We start from the raw sequence: 19,291 nt of genomic DNA on the forward strand, positions 1-19,291 counted from the left end.
TTGCCCACTTGTCTGTCCACCCACTCATTCATCCTTCCTTCCTTCTTTCCATCCATCCATCCATACAGCTACTCATCTATCCATTCACCTATCCATCCGTGTACCATCCATCCACCCATCACCCACACATCCATCTATCCATCTACCCACCCACCCTTCCTTCCTTCATTCCGTCCATTTGCCCACCCACCCTTACATCTATCTTTGCATCCATCCACCCTTCCATCCATCTATCCACCCACCCTTACATCTATCCTTCCACCCACCTTCCTTCCTTCCATTCATCTATCCATCTACCCACTCACCTTTCCATCCATCCTTCCACCCATCCTTCTATTCATCCATCCATCCATCCACCCACTCATTCTTTCATCCATACATCCATCCACCCACCCACCCACCCACTCATTCAACCATCTACCCACCCATCCTTCCTTCCTTCCTTCTATCCATCCACCCACACACCCTTCCATCTATCCTTCCATCCATCCACCCATCCTTCCTTGTGTCCATCTTTTCATCCATTCATCTACCCACCCTTCTATCCATCCATCCATCCATCCATCCATCCATTCTTCCATCCATCCATCTACGCAATGTGCATTATCTACTCTCGACCAAGGTACTGGGGATGGAATAAAAAGATGAGGCACTATTTATTAGGAATTTTATAGATCCATAGCCATGAAAAAAAAAAAAAACAGAGTAAGTACAGAAAGTAATTAAAAAGAGGTATGATGATAAGCAATGAGACATCACAGTGTAACAGGAATAATGAGGTGTCAGGTAAGGTCTGTTTCTCACCTAACAAATATTTATCAGATGTTCATTACATGCCATGTGATATGCCATGCCCAGGAGCTATCGCACTGAATGAGACATATTTCTTGGGGAGCATATATTTCAGTGGGAGGAAATCACGTAAATAAACATGAAAACAAAAAAGGAATATTATTTCAGATCATGCTGAGTGCCATGGAAAAGACAGTACAGGGCAATGGAAAGAGGCATGTTTGAGCCAGGGCAGTCATCAAAGGCTCCTCAGGAGGAGGGACATCAGCTCTGAGAGCCTCATGGATCAAGGCAGGGGCAGAGGCAATGTCAGAAAGGTGACTGGAGCCGGCTCGTGTCAGCGTCAGGCGGTCTGGACATAGTCTGGTAACAACGGGAAGCCTTGAGCAGGAATTCCATGTGTTTCTGCTGGAGCCCCTAAGACGCCCTGAGTTCCTCTGGAAGCCAGACACCTTTCTATGCCAAAGTTACCTATGCAGGCGGGTGTGCAGCTCCCACGGAGGATCAGATGGCAAATCCTGCTCTAATTACGCTGGTAATTATGAGCTGACACTTGCAGAGCAAGAAAGAACATTCCTTCTGTTAGGAAATGATCACTGGGAAGCCAGTCCCGGCCTCTCAAACAGGGAAGGCGCTGTGAATTTACAAACAGCTGATGAAAGGAGATGAGACCCAGTCCAGGAGGGGAGCACAGAAATCACTCTAAGAAATAATTAAGGAGCCTGGAAGACGAAAAGAAGATTTCGTTCCAGCATGCACACGGACCCTCCCGGCCCCTGGGGCAGCATTAAAAAGAGCAAATACTCCTCAGTCAGTCTGACCAAGATTTTAATCCTTGCCCTGTCCATGTGAGCTGGGAGACCTGGTAGCCTGGGAAGGTTATTTGCCTCCCTGACTCTGAGGCTCCCCACTGCTGCAAATGGGTTTAATAATAATCTTTCTTACAATGGGGTAGGGGGGACAACGTTGGGAGGATTACACGAGATCACATTTGTAAGGTGCCTGGAACACAGTAGGTGTACAAGCAATGCCAGGCCCTCCTCCCCAGGCTTCCCTATGACTCGTGGGTGGAGGCTCTGGAGTGAGGAGGAAGGGAAAGAGAATAAAAGGGAGGGTGCTGCCAACCACAGAGGTTATTATGCTCCCTGGTGATGCTAGAAGGCAGGGAGAGAGCCGTGATAACAAGATTCTCACCCCGTTTTCTGTGTGACGGCGAATAACAGAGACGTGAGAGAAGAGCATCCGTCAGAACTCACAGAGAAGGCAGACAAGGCAAGGAGATCAAAGGAATAAATCCATCGCCATCTGAAAAACAGCCTGCCTGCTTTCATCTGTCTGGGAGGTGACACAAGGACCCGCACTCCAGCCAAACACCCACTTTTTTCCACCCGTGCCGTGCTGAGCAGGTCTGAGGGCACGGCAGCTTCCAAAACAGACCCCCTCAAGGATCATAAATCTTCTCCTTGGTCTGGCCACATCTCGCCAGGACCTTGATCCCCACTCCAGGCTAAGCTCTGGAAATATACCCCTGCCAAGGAGATTTATCCATTTTAAAAGGTCAGAGAATTACTGCCACTGAAGCTTGGGCTCAGAGCAGGTGTAAATACTCCCGAGGTCCCACGAGTGCTTTATCACACTCAGTAGTGAGCACCTGGGAGATGCTGTGCCTCGGGGAAGCTCCTTCCCAGGCAGACCATGTAACTTCCCTGGTGCCTGGAGAGACAGAGGGTTCTCTGGGGGTGGGAACCTACCTGCCCAAGCCACCTTTTATCACTTTCTTCTCCCTCTCACCTGGGAAGGGTCTCATCTCCAGCTTTCTGAGCTGCCAGCAATGCTAGGGACCAGGACCTCTCTGTTCAGTTTCATAGAGCATCTCTCAGAGGGAAAAAGGACACCTCTCAACAGATTCCTACCTCAACCCAGTCACTGAAATATTGAAAAGGCAGAAGTGCAAGGTCAGTTAAAAAACATCTTAACTGTAGAGACTAGATTACCTGTTTTCCAATACGCTGGTTCCTGAGCCTCTCTTCAGAGAGGAACAGAATGCCATTTCCTCAATAGGAATTCCCATTTTCTCACATTCAACTAAGAACTTTTAGGCATCTAAAGATGCTCTGGGGGCTGTGTGGATCTGGGAAGGCTGAGACTGTAAATGATTTTTTAAAAATAATCAATCAGACTGGGCACGGTGGCTCATGCCTGTAATCCCAGCATTTTTGGGAGACTGAGGCCGGTGGATCACCTGAGGTCAGGAGTTCAAGACCAGCCTGGCCAACATGGTGAAACCCTGTCTCTACTAAAAATACAAAAAGTTAGCCAGGCGTGGTGGCAGGAGCCTGTCATCCCAGCAAGTCAGGAGGCTGAGGCAGTAGAATCGCTTGAACCCAGGATGTGGGGGTTGCAGTGAGCTGAGATCGCACTACTCTACTCCAGCCTGGGTGATAAGAGCGAAATTCTGTCTCAAAAACAATAATAATAATCACTGCACTGGTATGAAAAATGCTGATGCTTTTAGGGAGCCTGGAGAAGCCTCCAGATGCAATGAGAGGGTTCCAGGCTGCAGAGATGGACAGACCAGGGTTCAAATCCCAGCTCTGCAACTTACTAGCTGTGTGGCTGTGGGCAGGTTACCTCAGCTCTCTGGGCTTCTGCTCCCCATCGTAGAAAAAGAGAGAGGATGAGACGCAGTTGCTCAGGTGCTGCATGAATTTAGGCTGATGGGTTATCATATGGCTCATGGGTGACGCCCACTGAATTATTATTTTGTCAAGTTGCCTTTGTCAGGCCTGAGATAGAAAGGGAGAGGGAGAGAGATGAAGAGAGACTGAGACAGAGAGAGAGAACGTGTGCGTATGCATGTGACTCTGGGTTAAACAACCTATCAACAAATCAACTCAATCAAATCACCCACCAACTGCAGAGACTTTCCAAAGTTTAGGGGTTAAGGGGCTACAGTGGGAAAAGGGGGTACACCAGGGACCAGCAGTAGACACATTTGGTCACTCAAGGAGAGAGAAGCCTGTCTCCCCTTCCCTCTCCCTCCTACCCCTTCTTTGCCCAAGCCCAGTGAACAGCCTAGAACATGCTACTCAGGGTTGACGTTCCACATACAGGACGACGTGGTGGGTAGAAACATGGACGGAGACCAGCCTTGCAGGCTGGAGACCTCGGCTCTGCTCCTCACTCTGGGAGCTCTGGGAGAAAGCTTGCTGAGTCTGTTTCCCTTTGTTAAAAGATGGTGACCGTCTGGCAGCTCCTCAATAAGTTAAACACAGAATTACCATAAGGCCCAACAATTCCACTCCTAGGTATATACCCAAAAGAACCGAAAACAGGAACTCAAACAAGTACAAGGGCACAAATGTTTATAGCGGCACTCTTCGCAATAGACAAAAGGTAGACACAACCCAAATTTCCACCCCTGGATGAATGGATAATCGTGCGGTCTTGCCTTACAATAGAATATTATTCAGCCATAAAAAGGAGAGAATGCTACAATATGAATAAACCTCAAAAACATCATGCGGAGTGAAAGAAGCCAGACACGGAAGACCACATACTATATGATTCCATTTATATGAAATATCCAAAAGAGGTAAACCCACAAGGGCAGGACGCAGACTAACAGTTGTCAGGGGCCGGCGGGTAGAGGAAGGGTGAGTGTCTGCTTAATGGTCACAGGGTCTCCTTTGGGGGTGACGAAAATGTTTTGGAACTACATAAAGGTGTGGTGGCACAACATTGTGACTGCACTAAAACCCATACAACTGCTCACTGTAAAACACCTAACTTCGCGTTATATGAATTTCCATTACAAACTGATTAATAAAGAGGGAAACAATATACCATCACTCAGGCAGTGTAGACAGAAGCAATGAATAAACGTGAATGAGGCACCTGGGATAATCCCTGGCACGTTATAAACCCCCCTCAAACACTTTGTTAGATGCTTCCTTGCTCTGCTGGCTTTTAACAGAGCCCACCTCCCAAACACCCAACTAGTCCTGAAATGACTTGTCCACCTGGGGGATGTGCTATGGAATGAGCACAGGTGCTGGGATGATACTCCCCACAAAGAAAGAGGACTCTGAGGAGCTCCCAGCAGTGCAAAATGCCTGAAGGCAGCTGCACCTGAGAGAACCCCTCCACCATCTGCTCCATGCTCTCCAAAGCAGCAGCACAGGAGGCAACAGACGGGCCAGAGCTTGCCCACTCTAGCACCTGCCTCTGAAGAAAACTTCTACTGGTCAGATCCAGCCCTCCCCATCAGGTCCTGCAGAAAGCAGAGTGATTCAGGGTGACCACAGCATGGGCAGACACCTACCAAGAACATGGGAAAAGGTATAAACATCTGTTCTCAGTTCCCAGCCCCAGAAGCTAGAATAGAGCTAAGTGACAGGGCAGGAAGCCAAGTGAAGAAGTAGTGACCTCTGTCCTGAGATGGATCCAATCTCCCAGGATCTCACAACTTCTAACTGTGTTTCTGATAAACCAGCCAATGTCAGCACAGAGAGGATCCAGGTCAAGCAGAAGGTAGCTACTCAGCATAATGTGTTCAAGGTTCATCCAAGTTGTAGAACGGATTGCTGCTTCCTTCCTTTTTATGGCTGTATAATATTTCACTGCACGGATAGACCACATTTTATTTGGACATGTGAGCTATTTCTCCTTTTTGGCTTCCCTGAATAATGTCACTGTGAAGTTGTGTGTCCATGTGCTTGTTTGAGTACCTGTTTTCAGCACTTTTGGGTATATATGTAGGAGTGAAATCGCTGGGCCATATGGTAATTCTATGTTTAACTTTTGGAAGAACTGCCAAACTGTTTTCTAAGTAAAAGAAGCCAGACACAAAAGGCCACTTACTATATGATTCCACTTATCTGAAAAATTCAGAATAGGTAAGCCCACAGAGACAGAATGCAGACTGGTGGTTGTCAGGGGCTGAGGGGAGACGAGAACAAGAGGGGAGACTGCTTAATGGGTACAAGGCTTTACTTTGGCATGATGAAAACGTTTTGGAAGTAGAGAGAGGTAGTGATTGCCCAACACTGTGAATGTACCAAATGCTTCTAAATTGTTCATTTGAAAATGGCTAATCTTATGTTATGGGAATTTCACCTCAATACAATTTGTTTAAAAAGCAGCTACTCAAATTCTTCTACCCAAAACTGGCAGCCAACAGGAGGAGCCTGGGGAAGGGTGGACAGCAACAGGGGTGGGAGGAGGAACAAGATGGCACAGAGCATGCCCTAATCACCACTCAAATGACAGCAAGCATAGATTCCGCCTCCCCACAAAGCCTCCTTGGCCACTTAAACCATCTCCAATCCACTCAAGGGCCAGCCATGCGATCCTCTCCAATCCCATTACACAGGAAATTTACATATGTAATAAAAAGATGCTGTCGTGACACTAATCTTGGGGAAAAAAATTCTTACATTTGTATTAATTTTCCTTCTCAGGTTTTAATTGAAGAGTGGATACAACAACATGGGGGGAAAAATCTAACTTCATCTATCCAAAGGCCATGGGGCTTCATTAGAAATTACATTAGCTCCTCATTAAGCAACAATAATAACGTAGAGTTGAAATCGATTTTTAAAAAAATGCATTGCCCCAAGGTATAGATCTGTTCGGTTCAATTATATTCTTATATGGTCAAGCTCTGGTACCTCCAGTGCTAATAAAGTTGTGGCATAATGCCAGGATATGGGGCTTCACTCACCTTCAAAACTCAATGATAAAATATAGGCAAGCACCCTCATCATTTCCAATAAGAAGCTGTTTAACTGCCTGTCCACCCCTCAACCCTGGCAAAAATGACTTCATTTCTGGAGCTCATACTTTAAAGACGCCAAGTATGTTTGATCTCATGAGTCTTCCCTGATCAATTAGTAGTGACTGTCTTGCTAAGGGATGAACCATGCTGTGGTTGATTACAGATGTCTGCCCCGGGCAATGAAGTTGCAGGGCTGTGATGCAAGACTTTTCCATTGCTTTCATTTCCACCAGACTTCACAGACATCTTAAGTCAGGACAAAATGAGCACTTACCTGATCCTCGACCAGGCTGTATGGCAGGGACAGTAGATCCTGCATTAAAAAAAAAGAGAGAGAGAGAAAGAGAAAGAGAAGAAACATTGAGTTTGCATTGAAACAATTGCTTTTGCTTCGTTTTTCTCTTAGATTTAGGAAAGAATGTTTTATTCATTCATTCTACAAACATCCATTAAATGCCTAACATGTGTCAGGCTCTGTTGTAGGCTGTGCTTTTGACAACAAACAAGATGACAAATCGCTGCCAAAAGACAGAAGGAAGATGGGGGAGACATGGCAAATAAGGAAGCTAACGAACAACTATTAATAATAAACGAAGAAAAGATCAGAATGCTAATTCCTATGATGATAACAAGATGAATTACAGGGTGGAGAGTGACTGGTGCTACTTTTGACTGGGGGTCAAGGAGCACTGAGGGTGGAATGACAAGGAGACTTCCATATGGAGGGATGGCAGGTCACACGCCCTGGGGCAGGGACAATGGACAAGCTCTCTTAGAGCAGCGCAGAGCAGCCAGAACCATCAAACCGAGTGATGGGAGAGGCAAAGAGATGATGTCAAGGAGGCGGGCAGGGACCAGAGCATATCTAGCCATGCAGGTTGAGATACAGACTTCGGGTGTTTTTCTAAACAATATGGGAAACCACAGGAAGATAGCATTTCTTTCTTAAAACACCCCAGCTCCTGAACTAGGATTCCCAGGTGGCACCCACAGAAACCCTTGCTGCATCGAGGAAGACCTCACTTTGTGAGTACTCTCTGATTTCAGGGCCCCAGGAGTTGAAATGCCCCCTCCACCCCCACCAGGACCTGAACTGAGTCAAGCACCTCCGTTGGCTCAGAACCCCAACTCCTCCCCTCAACAAATGTAGCCCCCATGGTGTAGATAGACTCACACACATGCTCCCCTTGGCCTCAGAAGGCTGAGTCAGTTCCTTGCACAGGAAGGACCCTGGCTTAGTCTAAACAGCAAGGGCCCATTGCACAGACACTGTGTGGAACATGAATCTGAGGGCCAGCCTGCCCCAAGCCCAACACATCGCTCTTCAAGTGAAGAACACCTTCGCTTTCTTTCTCTCTCTGACCTAAGCTTGTGCTTCTGCCATATTCCAGAATTGGACACAACGATTTCCCACTTAAAGTGGGAGAAGATATCATAGCTCCCCTTTTTTCCTGCCAAAAGGTCAGGCCTTTCAGGTTCCCCATGAACTCCACCAGCACCTCCTCTTCCTGCCCAGCCAAGGAAATTGCCACAATACCAACTGGTCCCATCAAGGGCTCCAGACCCAACAAGGTGCCCTTGGGAGTTTACCCACTGCAGCACCATGGACAGAGAGCAGACGCAGCTCTGCTCTGCGGCCCAAGGTCTCGGACACAGGAGACCTGGCCATTCTGGAGAAAGCCACATTCAACCCTTGCTGTCCACCAGACTCCACTTGCTGAGTCTCAAATTCCTCAGCCTACTTCATAGGGTGGGGATTCAATGAGGCCACGCAAGCCTGGTCCATGGAAAAACATTCAGGGAAGGCCTGAGTGTTAAGAGCGATTACTGGTATGTATGTTATAGTTCTTATACGAGCCCAGGACCATGAAATTAACAACGAACACGGGCTAGGGTGAGTCAGCTCCATCTCAGCTGCATGAAGAGGAATCCTGGGGAACATGACTTTGACCTACAGTCACAATTTGGAAACAGGTAATCCACAGAGTAGATGCTGGATGTGCACCTGGAGAATGAGCTGTTTCTCCCAGCCCTGCTCAAAGGCTGTGTTTTAAGCTGAATCGTGCCCCCGCCCCCACAAAACTCCTATGGACAGAGGCCAGACGCAGTCCAGCGACCCCCAACCCTAGGACCTCTGAATGTAATTGACTTGCAGACAGAACCTTTCAAGAGGGGATTAAGTGAAAAGGAGGCTGTTAGGCTGGGCCCTGATCCAGTCTGACTGCTGTCTTCATAAGAAGATGAAATCTGGATGCACAAAGAGGTGTCAGGGATGCAGGAGCAGAGAAGAAAGGCCAGGTGAGGATGCACGAAGGAGGTGGCTGCCTACAAGGCAAGGAGAGGGGCCACAGAAGAAACCAATCCTGCTGACACCTTGGTCTTGGACTTCCGGACTCCAGAACCAAGAGAAATAAGTTTGCTGTTTAAGCCACTCCATCTATATTACTTTGTTATGGCAGCCTGAGCAAACACACGCACACCCAGGCAGATGTGGCTTTTCTCTCCCCTCTGCAAGGTGCAAAGGAGATGCTTTGTGGTTCTCAAGGTCCTCTCCTCCCAGTCTCCAGACCCCTGTGCCAGCTCAGGTGGGTCTCTGCCCTCAAGCTCCTAAAGGAGGTGCCTGAGGACCAGGGTCTGCACACAGGGCCTGAACAGATAGGGACATTCCTCCTGGACTCCTAGAGCCACGCCCTGTGCCTCCCCAGCCCCTCCTCCATCCATCATGCCTCCTCTTCACGATCTCCAAGCCCTCCTTCTCTATTGCCTCCTTTCTTGGGACTCAGAAACGCGTCCAAAGCTCACCACATTATCAACTATACAGTTCTGTTTTCTTTGCTTCTCGCCATCCACCCTCCAGAGCTGGGCCGAATGCTGGAAACATGATGGGGCACAAACGGAGGAGGCCCCTCGGGGCGCCCACGGTCTGGGAAGGAGAACACTGTACTGGGAGAGCTGCAAAAACTCCACATAAAGCTACAGCTCTGAAGGAGAAGGAGATGATGCAAGGACCCTTGGTCCCCTGTCATCTACTCCTCAGTGCCTGGGTTCCCTGCCCACCCAGACAGCTTCCTCCACAACTAGAATGCTCTGCAGTGGCTCTCCCTTCTTCAAGCGCTGTCGTGTCCCCTCTCTGACATCTTTTCCTGAGGCGTTTCCTCCTTTCTCTATGCCTGTCCCAGGAATGCAAACATCCCCTAGGGTCTGCCCTTTGCCCTCCCAGAGAATCATCTACCACGGCATCTGGACCTCACCGGGGACCCCTGACTGTGCAGGTCTAGCCCCAACTGCTCTCCTAAGCACCAGACTCAACAGACCATCCTCTTGACCTCTCCACATGGGTGTCCCATGGACATACCAACTCCACACAGCTCAAGCCAAGCTCTCCTCTCTCGCCAACTGTGCCTCGTTCCCCTCCTGGCACCCAGAAGGCATCCCCGTTTTCCCAGCCCATTGAGCCTGAAGGCCCGGCACCTCCTGATTCCTTCCTCCTGCTGGTCCATCACGGGGCTGTTGATCCATTGCAGCTGTTTTCCAGGCCTGGTTATGGCAACGGGAGGCTCTTCAAAGGTTGCCGGACACATCTCTTTGTGCTGCTGAATACAATTTGGCTGAAAGCAAATTTGTTCAAAATAGACCTCCTACAGTGGTTACATTTCTGGGTATTGTAATCTCGCTGTTGCCATGAAGTGGATTTTTTTATTTTATTTTATTTTATTTTTTGAGACAGAGTCTTACTCTGTCACCGGGGCTGGAGTGCAGCGGTGCAATCTTGACTCACTGCAACCTCCATCTCCTGGGTTCAAGCAATTCTCCTGCCTCAGCCTCCCGAGTGCAGCTGGGATTACAGATGTGTGTCACCACGCCTGGCTAATTTTTGTATTTTTAGTGGAGACAGGGTTTCACCATGTTGGCCAGACTCATCTCAAACTCCTGACCTCAGGTGATCCGCCTGCCTCGGCCTCCGAAAGTGCTGGAATTACAGGCGGGAGCCACCACGCCCGGCCACCATGAAGTGGTTTAACACACTTTTTATGCATCTTTAAACACTTGGATCCGTTTATTTCCCTGTATTATTTTCATTTTATTTTTTCATTTAGAAACTCAAAACCTAGTATTGCTAAGCTCAGTGGTAACTAACAGCAGACAGAGGAGAGTAAAGAGATCAACTTCACAGAACAGTCCCTCAAAAAGCAACGCACTTCATGTCACTGTGCTGCTCTGCGAACATCCACTTTCAGTATGTGTGATCCCAGAAAAGGAAGGCGTCAGTTGGATATATAAACAACAAAACCTATGTTATGTTCCCAGCCACTCCTCTTTGAATTATAAAGGAAGAGAAAATTCCTTACTGCCCTCCAAACTCATCCCTGGAAGCACAACCAGGGATGCAGATGCAAGGTTGACGTGTATTCTTCTAACCAGTTTCCTAAGAACGCAAAAATACATCTATCTATCATCTATGTATATATACACACACAAAAATACTTTCATTTTTACAAAACGGACCAAAGCTTACGTGTTGATCTGCACACTTTCTTTTTATAAATGTATCCGTTGAGTATGAACACCTTTCCCACACAAATCATGGATAACTGGGTTTCTTAACTTCAGCAACACTGAAAATCCAGGCCAGATTATTCTTTGTCGTGAGGCTCGTCCCATGCCTGTAGGAGGTTTAGCAGCCCCCTAACCCTTACCCACTGAATGCCACTCTTACATCTCCTCCTCCAATTATAACAACCAAAAAGGTCTCCAGAAGAGGCCAGATGTCCCCAGGGGACCACAGTCCAGAGCCTCTGGTGTGGAGACACCTATTCATTCTTTCCTAACAGCTGCGAAGAATTCCATGCCGTGGATGCATTATGATGTATTTATTTCCCGACTGATGAGCATCCAAAATTCTTCTATCTTTAGGAATCTAGTAGCTGAAAAATATCACAATGTACAAAATAAAGGGTCACTTTATACTCCTGGTAAAACCTGAGTTACTGTGTATCCTGCTTATTTAAAACACACAGGTGCTCCACGTGCATTAGAAACTCGCTGGGTTTCTTTTATGCTTGCTTGTGGGATGTAGGCAAGGACAACATTCCATCTTTTGTTGAAAAGACGTGGGTAATCTTTAGCGCCAGTGATAGTGTGAGGAGCTGGCACCCTCCTACACCACTGGTGGGAGTGGAAATTGGTGCCACCTTTCTGGTGGGCAACCAGGCAAAATAGATCAAGAGCCGTCTGCCCTGTCTAGCTATGTATTTTTTTGTTCAGTAAAATTGGGTAGATAGCTACCCGTTGTCCCTTCCCTTCTCTTTAGACTGGATGATCTCAGTGAAGCTAGACGGCTCTCACAGACAAATGCCTGGCCCTTCTCAGAAAGACAATTAATGAGCTCAGAGACTGCTTAAACTGAGATGAAATGTGAGATTAACAGACGCAGGGCCATCCATCCACCCTGCCAGCAGGCTATCTCCTCCTCTCCACACCGTTTCATTAGGGTCTGCCAAGGAAACCCACCAAATGCACCGTGGCCACCAGGTCTATTTTTGAGATAATTACAAGGCTCGGGCTTGAATCCACTTCCAGGCAGAAATATGGGACAGGCAAGGATTAAGGCCGACTCTGCCCCTTTTTCCTCAGCTGACAAATGTCCCGAAAGGCTTTCAAGGGAAGAAAAAACTGCATGAAACTTTCATCAGAGCCTGGTTTGTTGCAGCCGCAAGGCCCAAAGTTTTAGTTCTGAACAGTGCCCAGCACAATAATTAGGTGCCTGCCCTCCCTGCCAGCCTGCTGGTTTCCTCAGCCACCCCCTCCGCTCCGCAAGTCTGGAAATGAGTGCCTCGAGGGGAAAGGAGGTGTGGGAAACACTAGGAGAGGCAGAGGCTGCAGAGTGCAGGGCAGATCATCGAGCCTCTAATTGCACTCTTGAATTAACAAACCAATGAACTCTGCACAAGTTCAGATGTTACCACTCTAAGCACCACTATTAGAGATGCAGCCGTTCTCTGCTGGTATAACCTTGCAAATGGCAAGACCACGACGGGGTTCAGTCACCTTGGGAGCTGGCTTTCTCTTTTCCTATCCAGTCTGCAATCTCACAGAAGGCACACCAAGAATGCAAAACTGCAGGAGCCCCCCGGAAATGACAGGTCCCCCGCCCCGGTAGAGAAAATGAGAAAGGAAGTATTTCTGCAGACACTCCTTCCCTTGTCATCCGTTTCGTGAGCAGAATTACAACCTTGACATCTGAGCACATCCCTTCACCCCCCGCTCCTGATGACAAGTGACAGTGTTTGTAATCGCTACTACGCAATGCCAAAACAGTACAAGCCAGGTGATGTGCTCTGCTCCTGCGGTGGGATTAGGACTCAGATTTATCTTTGTGCTTTTCCTTTGTGCCTTCCTCGAATGTGAATCTTCATCACACAGCGGCATCTTCCTCGCCTCAGGGAAGATTAGGATTACTTTAGGAGGAATGAAAAGAGGAGGAAACAGCGTTTAGTCCTTCCGATATCTAAAGGAAGCTGCAGAACCAATGCCTACAGAACATTCCTCACCTTTCACGGAAGAGCATGTCGCTGTGACAAGGAGCACTGTCAGCTGAGTCCTCATCACCATCTGGGAAGAGTCCTTCACCACCAGCAGCTGCCCAAGGACTGGGGGTGGCACAGAAGGGTTTCTTCTGGGCCCTGAGCCTCTGCAGGACCCCAACAAAACTTATCTATGTGTTCCCCTTTTCAATGGTGCCCTCTCCTTATTCAAAAGAAATTTACAAGTCCCTTAAAAGATGAGGGAGGTGCAATGGTGTAGATGAGATACTGTAAACTCCACCCCATTACAAAGGACTTAAAATGTTTAGTCCTTAAATAAGACCACATTACTATTCCTGCTTTGACAATCATGAAAACAGAGAAGTAAAGGTCTGAGGGCTGCAAAAGTTAGTGAGCTGGGATTCAAACCTTCTCTGTCTGATTCTGGTTCAAAGACGCCTCTCGTCCACTGAGTCTGTCATATACATGAGGATCTCATTTGGCATTGTGCAGAAATAAGGACTCACTCAATCTCAGTAGCTTCCAAGTGACTCACAAAAGCAACACTCAGAAAATGACCTGAAAACCACCAAGTGCTAACATGAGATGCTGACACACAACAGGAATCCAGAGAAGAAAAGGCAGTGAAGGAGTCGGGGAACGTTTGTGGAGTTCCTCCTAGTTGGAGTTATGAGCAGAACTTGGATAACTGAAGAAGATGCAGGCATGAATGAAGATTCAGACACAGGCATATCTGGGGACCCTTTGCAGAGGGCAGGGAGAGCTGGAGAGAAGAGGATAGAGTATGGTGGGTCCAAGCCCCCATACAAATGACCCTGTACTGTGCACCCTCATTACCCCTTGATGGATAAGACATGCTGACTTTATGCTCCCAGCTCCTCTCCCCATCCAGAGACTGATCATTGACTTTTAGGAAACAGAATCAGACAAAACTGGAAAACTAAACATGCAAGTGTAGGAAGGAGGCCATGGAATATCTTTGCAGCTGAGAATAAATCAAGCTTTGTCATAAAGTACTGGGAATGGGGACACAGAGAGGCAGTGAAGATGAAGGTGCTGGTGGAAGGGATGAGAGAAGGAGAGAGACTCGAGAAATATTTTGGAGCTGTTAATCTCACATTTCATCTCACTGTAAGCAGTCTCTGAGTGTATGCGGGTGCGTGTGTGTGCATGCATGTGTGTGCATGCGTGTGTGTGCATGCATGTGTATACGTGTGCTAGGAGTCGGGGATGAAGGGCTAAAATCATGACCTCTCACTTCCCGACTTGCTTTTTTGGTGAAGGATGAGTCTTCTTATTAAGCTGAAAAAGATTTGTTGCGGGGGGGAGGAAAAATTGGGGGGTCGTAAGAAAGTGCTGCACAGACATGAGACAAGTGGACATGCAGCATCTGAGATGGCCTTGAGACATCCATTTAGAGTGGTCAGGCGGCTGGACACATGAGCCTGGGATTCAGACAGGAGGTCTAAATGGAAGCATGAATCTGGGGACATGAGAGGCCTTGCCAGGCGGTTTAGCAAAGTGCTAAGGGTCTTTTCTCTGTGTCAAAATCCACATGGGGTCCCACACAACCCATCACACTGCATGGGATGCAGTCAAGCCTGAAGACCCATCTGAATAGGCGAGCTGGAGCTGTATCTGAGATGCAGATGGGATGAGGAGCAGCTGAGCGGAGATTAGGGTGAGGCCCTAAGCACAGGGGACAAGGGTCCCAGCTACTTGGGAAGCTGAGGCAGGAGGATCTTGAACCCGGGAGGTGGAGGTTGCAATGAGCCGAGATCATGTCACTGCACTCCAGCCTGGGTGGCAAAATCAGACTCCGTCTCAATAAATAAGGAAATAAATAAATAAATAAAGAGACAGATGATCTCTCTCCCCACCATGTGAGGACACAATGAGAAGACAGCCATCCACAAACCAGGAAGCAAGCCCTCCCTGGGAACCAAACCAGCCAGCACCTCAATCTTGGACTTCCCAGCCTTTAGAACTGTGTGAAATAAACTTTTGTTGTTTAAGCCACTCCATCCATATTTGTTATAGCAGCCCAAGTGGACTAAGATAAAGGCCTAGAGGTGGAATGTGCTAGAGATAAGAAAAGTTTAAAATGGCTGGAGAACAGAAGTGGGGAGTGGCTTGAGGCGAGGCTGGGTCTCAGGAGCCATGTGAAGGGGTTTAGATATTATTCCAAGGTAGATGAGATTCAAGCATTGGAATTACATGACCAGGGCTGCCCTTCACAGGGGCCATCCTAGCTGGAAGACAGTTCCCCAGCTAACAGCTATTAAAGAAATCAAGAGAAGAGATGTATCCAAGGGAATGGGAAGAAAATGGGCAGATTCAAGAAATATTTCATACACCGAATTGACAGGTCTTGGTGACTGTGTGTGGCAGGTGAGAAAAAGGAACAAAGCAAGGATGAAGCGTAGGTCTTTAAAATGAACACCTGGGTGGGTATATTAAATAAGTAGTATCAATCAGCAATGTGATTGCTATCATGACCATCATCATCATCACCATCGACCCATCACTTACCCTCAGGGACTACACCGAATGATTCTATTTCCACAATACAACCTTCAAATGAAAGTAACCCATGGGAGATGGAAAACATGATGATAGACAAGGTTAGTTTCACTTTTTTCACCCTGCATGAGTCAAAAAACCCAACACAACCTTGAAATAAATATCCAACATTCGAGGATTGGTTAAATGAAGTACACCACATTCATATCATTGAATATTATGCAACCTGTGGAAATTGACATTTCAATGTTATATCTAATGGCATGGAGAAATGGGCTTAAGGCACTGTAAGTTTTTTTGAGTATAGATAGAATAAGCTCATGTTAAGCAAGTTCATTTTTTAAAACAATGATATATGCCATAATATCATTAGTTGTCTTTTATTTCTTCTTGTACATTTTTCTCTATTTTCCAATTTTTTCACAACGCACACATATTACTTTGGTATTCTCAACATGAAACTCAAGAAAAATCATGAGATTTAATTTACTAAAAACAATGCCTGATAAAAACACTGGAAGCCTTAGGTTAATTCTATGAATTGCCACCCCAACATGAAGAATATAGTCAAAGGCTAGTTATGCTCCAACACCAATCACCTTTATTTCAAGGATTTCTTTCTTGAAACCAGGGTTCTCTAGCCAAGCACCCTTCACCCTGCATTTCACTTCTTGGTCAGTATTGTGTCCATGCTGTCATCTTTCTATCATCTCATTAGGAGAATGAGCAAAGAGAAAGAAAGTGACCACTGAAGGGCTGCCTATGGTGCTGAAAATCAGATGCATGGAGAATAAAAAGGGAAATAATGGGTCTGTGTGGGAGAAGGGAATCCAGATGAGTAAAACATCATAGAAACCTAAGGGAGAAAAAAGAAGTACTGAAAATGTATCTGGTTACCTTAGGTAAGAATGAAAGAAAGAATCTCAAATATTCTCCAAGGCCTTCTTGGGGTGGTTTTCAAAACTAGACCCTAAATGATTTGATACCCCTCCTATCAAGAGGTGGGCTGATGTACCCTCCCTTGAATCTGGGAGGGCTCAGGACTGCTTCAACCAGCATACTATGGCACAAGTGATACTAGTCGGCTTCTGAAGCCAGATCATAAAAGGCCATGTATCTGCCTTGGTCCCTGGGGAAATTCATTCTCTGGGCACTCCCTCTTGGAAATAAGTCATTGTGTTATGGGGAGCTCAAGTTATACAGAAAGGCCATGTGAAGGCACTCTGGTCAGTAACCCCAGCTGGGCCTAGTCTTCAAGTCATCTCAGATGAGGCTCAAGACATTGTGGAGTAGAGTCAAGTCATTCTGATTGTGGCCTGTTTTATCAGTCGAGGTACTTCAGAGAAAAAGAACCAATAAGAGAGAGAGTTTAAGGAATTGGTTTACATGATTATGGAGGCTGCTAAATCCTAAATCTGCAAGGTGGATAATCAAATAGAGACCCAGGTAGAATAGATGCCATAGTTCAAGTCCAGGGGCCACCTACTGCACGATTCCCTCTTGTTCCGAGGAGGTCAATCTTCTCTTCTATTCAGGCCTTCAACTGATTGCATACAGCTCACCCACATTATAGAGGGCAACGTGTTTTACTCAACACCCACCAATTTCAATATTAATGCCTTAGATAAAAACACCCTCACAGAATAATATATAACCGTATATCTAGGCACTGTGATCCAACCAAGTTGATAAATATTAATAAAATTAACCTTCACACCTATCCAAACTTCTGACCCACAGATTCTAAGAGTTTAATCGGACAGTTGTTGTTTTATGGCTCTAAGTTTAGGGTGGCTTGCTATACAGCAATGCAACATTAGAATACCTCTTGACAGAGACTCCTCCCACCAAAGGGAAGTGTGAAGGACTTTGGCCAGGCATCTCTGTAACTGGGAGGCTGGAAGTGCCCGTTCTCTCAGTGAGAAACTGCATTTCACCTTGAGTCAGCAAGAAGAAGAAATAAAATCCAAGCTTCAAATAAAACCCGAACTCCTCATACAGGTTTGCACGATTTGGCCTCAGCCACCTCTCTGGCCTCATCTTCTACGACTCTCCTTTTCCCTCCCGCTCTTTGGTTGCCCTTCCTGGAACACACCAACCTCTTTTGATTCCTTTTGCCTAGAATGTTCTTCCCCATCTTTTTCGTACTTGAGAACTAAGCTTAAGTATTCCCTTCACCCACCACTGTAACAAAATCTCCCAGTGGGCAATGGAATAACAAAACCCTTTCTCTCTTTTTTTTTTTTTTTTTTTTTGAGACGGAGTCTCACTCTGTCGCCCAGGCTGGAGTGCAGTGGCCGGATCTCAGCTCACTACAAGCTCCGCCTCCCGGGTTTACGCCTCAGCCTCCCGAGTAGCTGGGACTATAGGCACCCGCCACCTCGCCTGGCTAGTTTTTTGTATTTTTTAGTAGAGACGGGGTTTCACCGTGTTAGCCAGGATGGTCTCGATCTCCTGACCTCGTGATCTGCCCGTCTCGGCCTCCCAAAGTGCTGGGATTACAGGTTTGAGCCACCGCGCCCGGCCAACCCTTTCTCTTTCTGCATGAGAACTTACTCTTCAGCTAACTTCCTAGCACTGTGACCCTCGTATCTAATTAGTCAGTATATCAATTATATTATTAGGCAACACTGCTTAGAGTAAAGGTGATCTCTTACTGGTGTTTTGCACCTGGTCTGGGAAGAAGTACAAAAGAATGATAAGTACCTAAAGGGGTGCTGTGCTTTGGACACCATTACTCATAACAGGATGCTACTTACAGGGATTCTGAGAGCTCTGCCCATGGTGTATTAAGAGGATATATTGACTCCTATGATGCATGTAGCTTCTGAGCCAAGGCAGAATGACAGCTGCCCCATGTGGGGTCATTTCCTTATACCAGAGCATGCATTACTGAGGAAGAGGGGTGCCTGGTGCTTCCCTAGTGCTGGGCTAGGTGTCCTATCCTCTACCCCGCTAGAGTATGTGATGCTAAGAGTGTGCCATGGCATTCTTGTGAGTCTGAATGTTTAGTTGAATCTAAGATCCTTCATGCATTTCCCTACTCCCATCAATCCCTCTCATATCACCCAGGATTTTCTTCCTGGAACCCTTCACACTTAGTTATTGATTATCTGTATATTAACAGTCTGTTCCCTAGACTATGACCTGGAGGCGGTCAAGGACCATGTCTGTTTTGTACCTCACTATAAAGTCAGCTCTTAGTCTAGTGCTGGGACACAGTAGGAGCTTGATAAATATTGGATAGATGGAGAGAGAGAAAGGAGGAAGGTAGGGATAGACTGATTGATTGACTGATCAATCAATTGAAAAGATTAGAGGAAGGAATTGCTAGAAAGTTGCAAGGGACAAAGTAAGAGAGGTAAACAGAGTCCCAATTGCAGGAGGACATGCTGAAATGCCCAGGAGCAATGAATCACCCTAAGTGCCTTGAAGACATGCTGAGACACTTCAATTAAAAAATCAAGGTTTGTCTAAGCGTGGTGGCTCACATCTGTAATTTCAGCACTTCGGGAGGCTGAGGCGGGTGGATCACAAGGTCAGGAATTCCAGACCAGCCTGGCCAAACCCTGTCCATACTAAAAATACAAAAATTAGCCGGGTGTGGTGGTGCACGCCTGTAATCCCAGCTATTCAGCAGGCTGAGGCAGGA

The 19,291-nt window shown here is 46.9% G+C and overlaps 1 protein-coding gene across 4 annotated transcripts in view; it reads right to left on the bottom strand.

The window, feature by feature from the left end:
* Positions 1-19,291, bottom strand: part of RBFOX1 (RNA binding fox-1 homolog 1) — a 2,487,135-nt gene that overhangs the window by 2,233,994 nt on the left and 233,850 nt on the right. For all 4 annotated transcript variants that reach the window (XM_050774301.1, XM_050774299.1, XM_050774300.1 and 1 more), the window contains exon 2: positions 6,846-6,884. In XM_050774301.1, the coding sequence (XP_050630258.1) occupies positions 6,846-6,884 (39 nt within the window). The remainder of the gene's footprint in view (positions 1-6,845; positions 6,885-19,291) is intronic.

Source organism: Macaca thibetana, chromosome 20 (assembly GCF_024542745.1).
Source record: "Macaca thibetana thibetana isolate TM-01 chromosome 20, ASM2454274v1, whole genome shotgun sequence".
NCBI lineage: Eukaryota > Metazoa > Chordata > Mammalia > Primates > Cercopithecidae > Macaca > Macaca thibetana.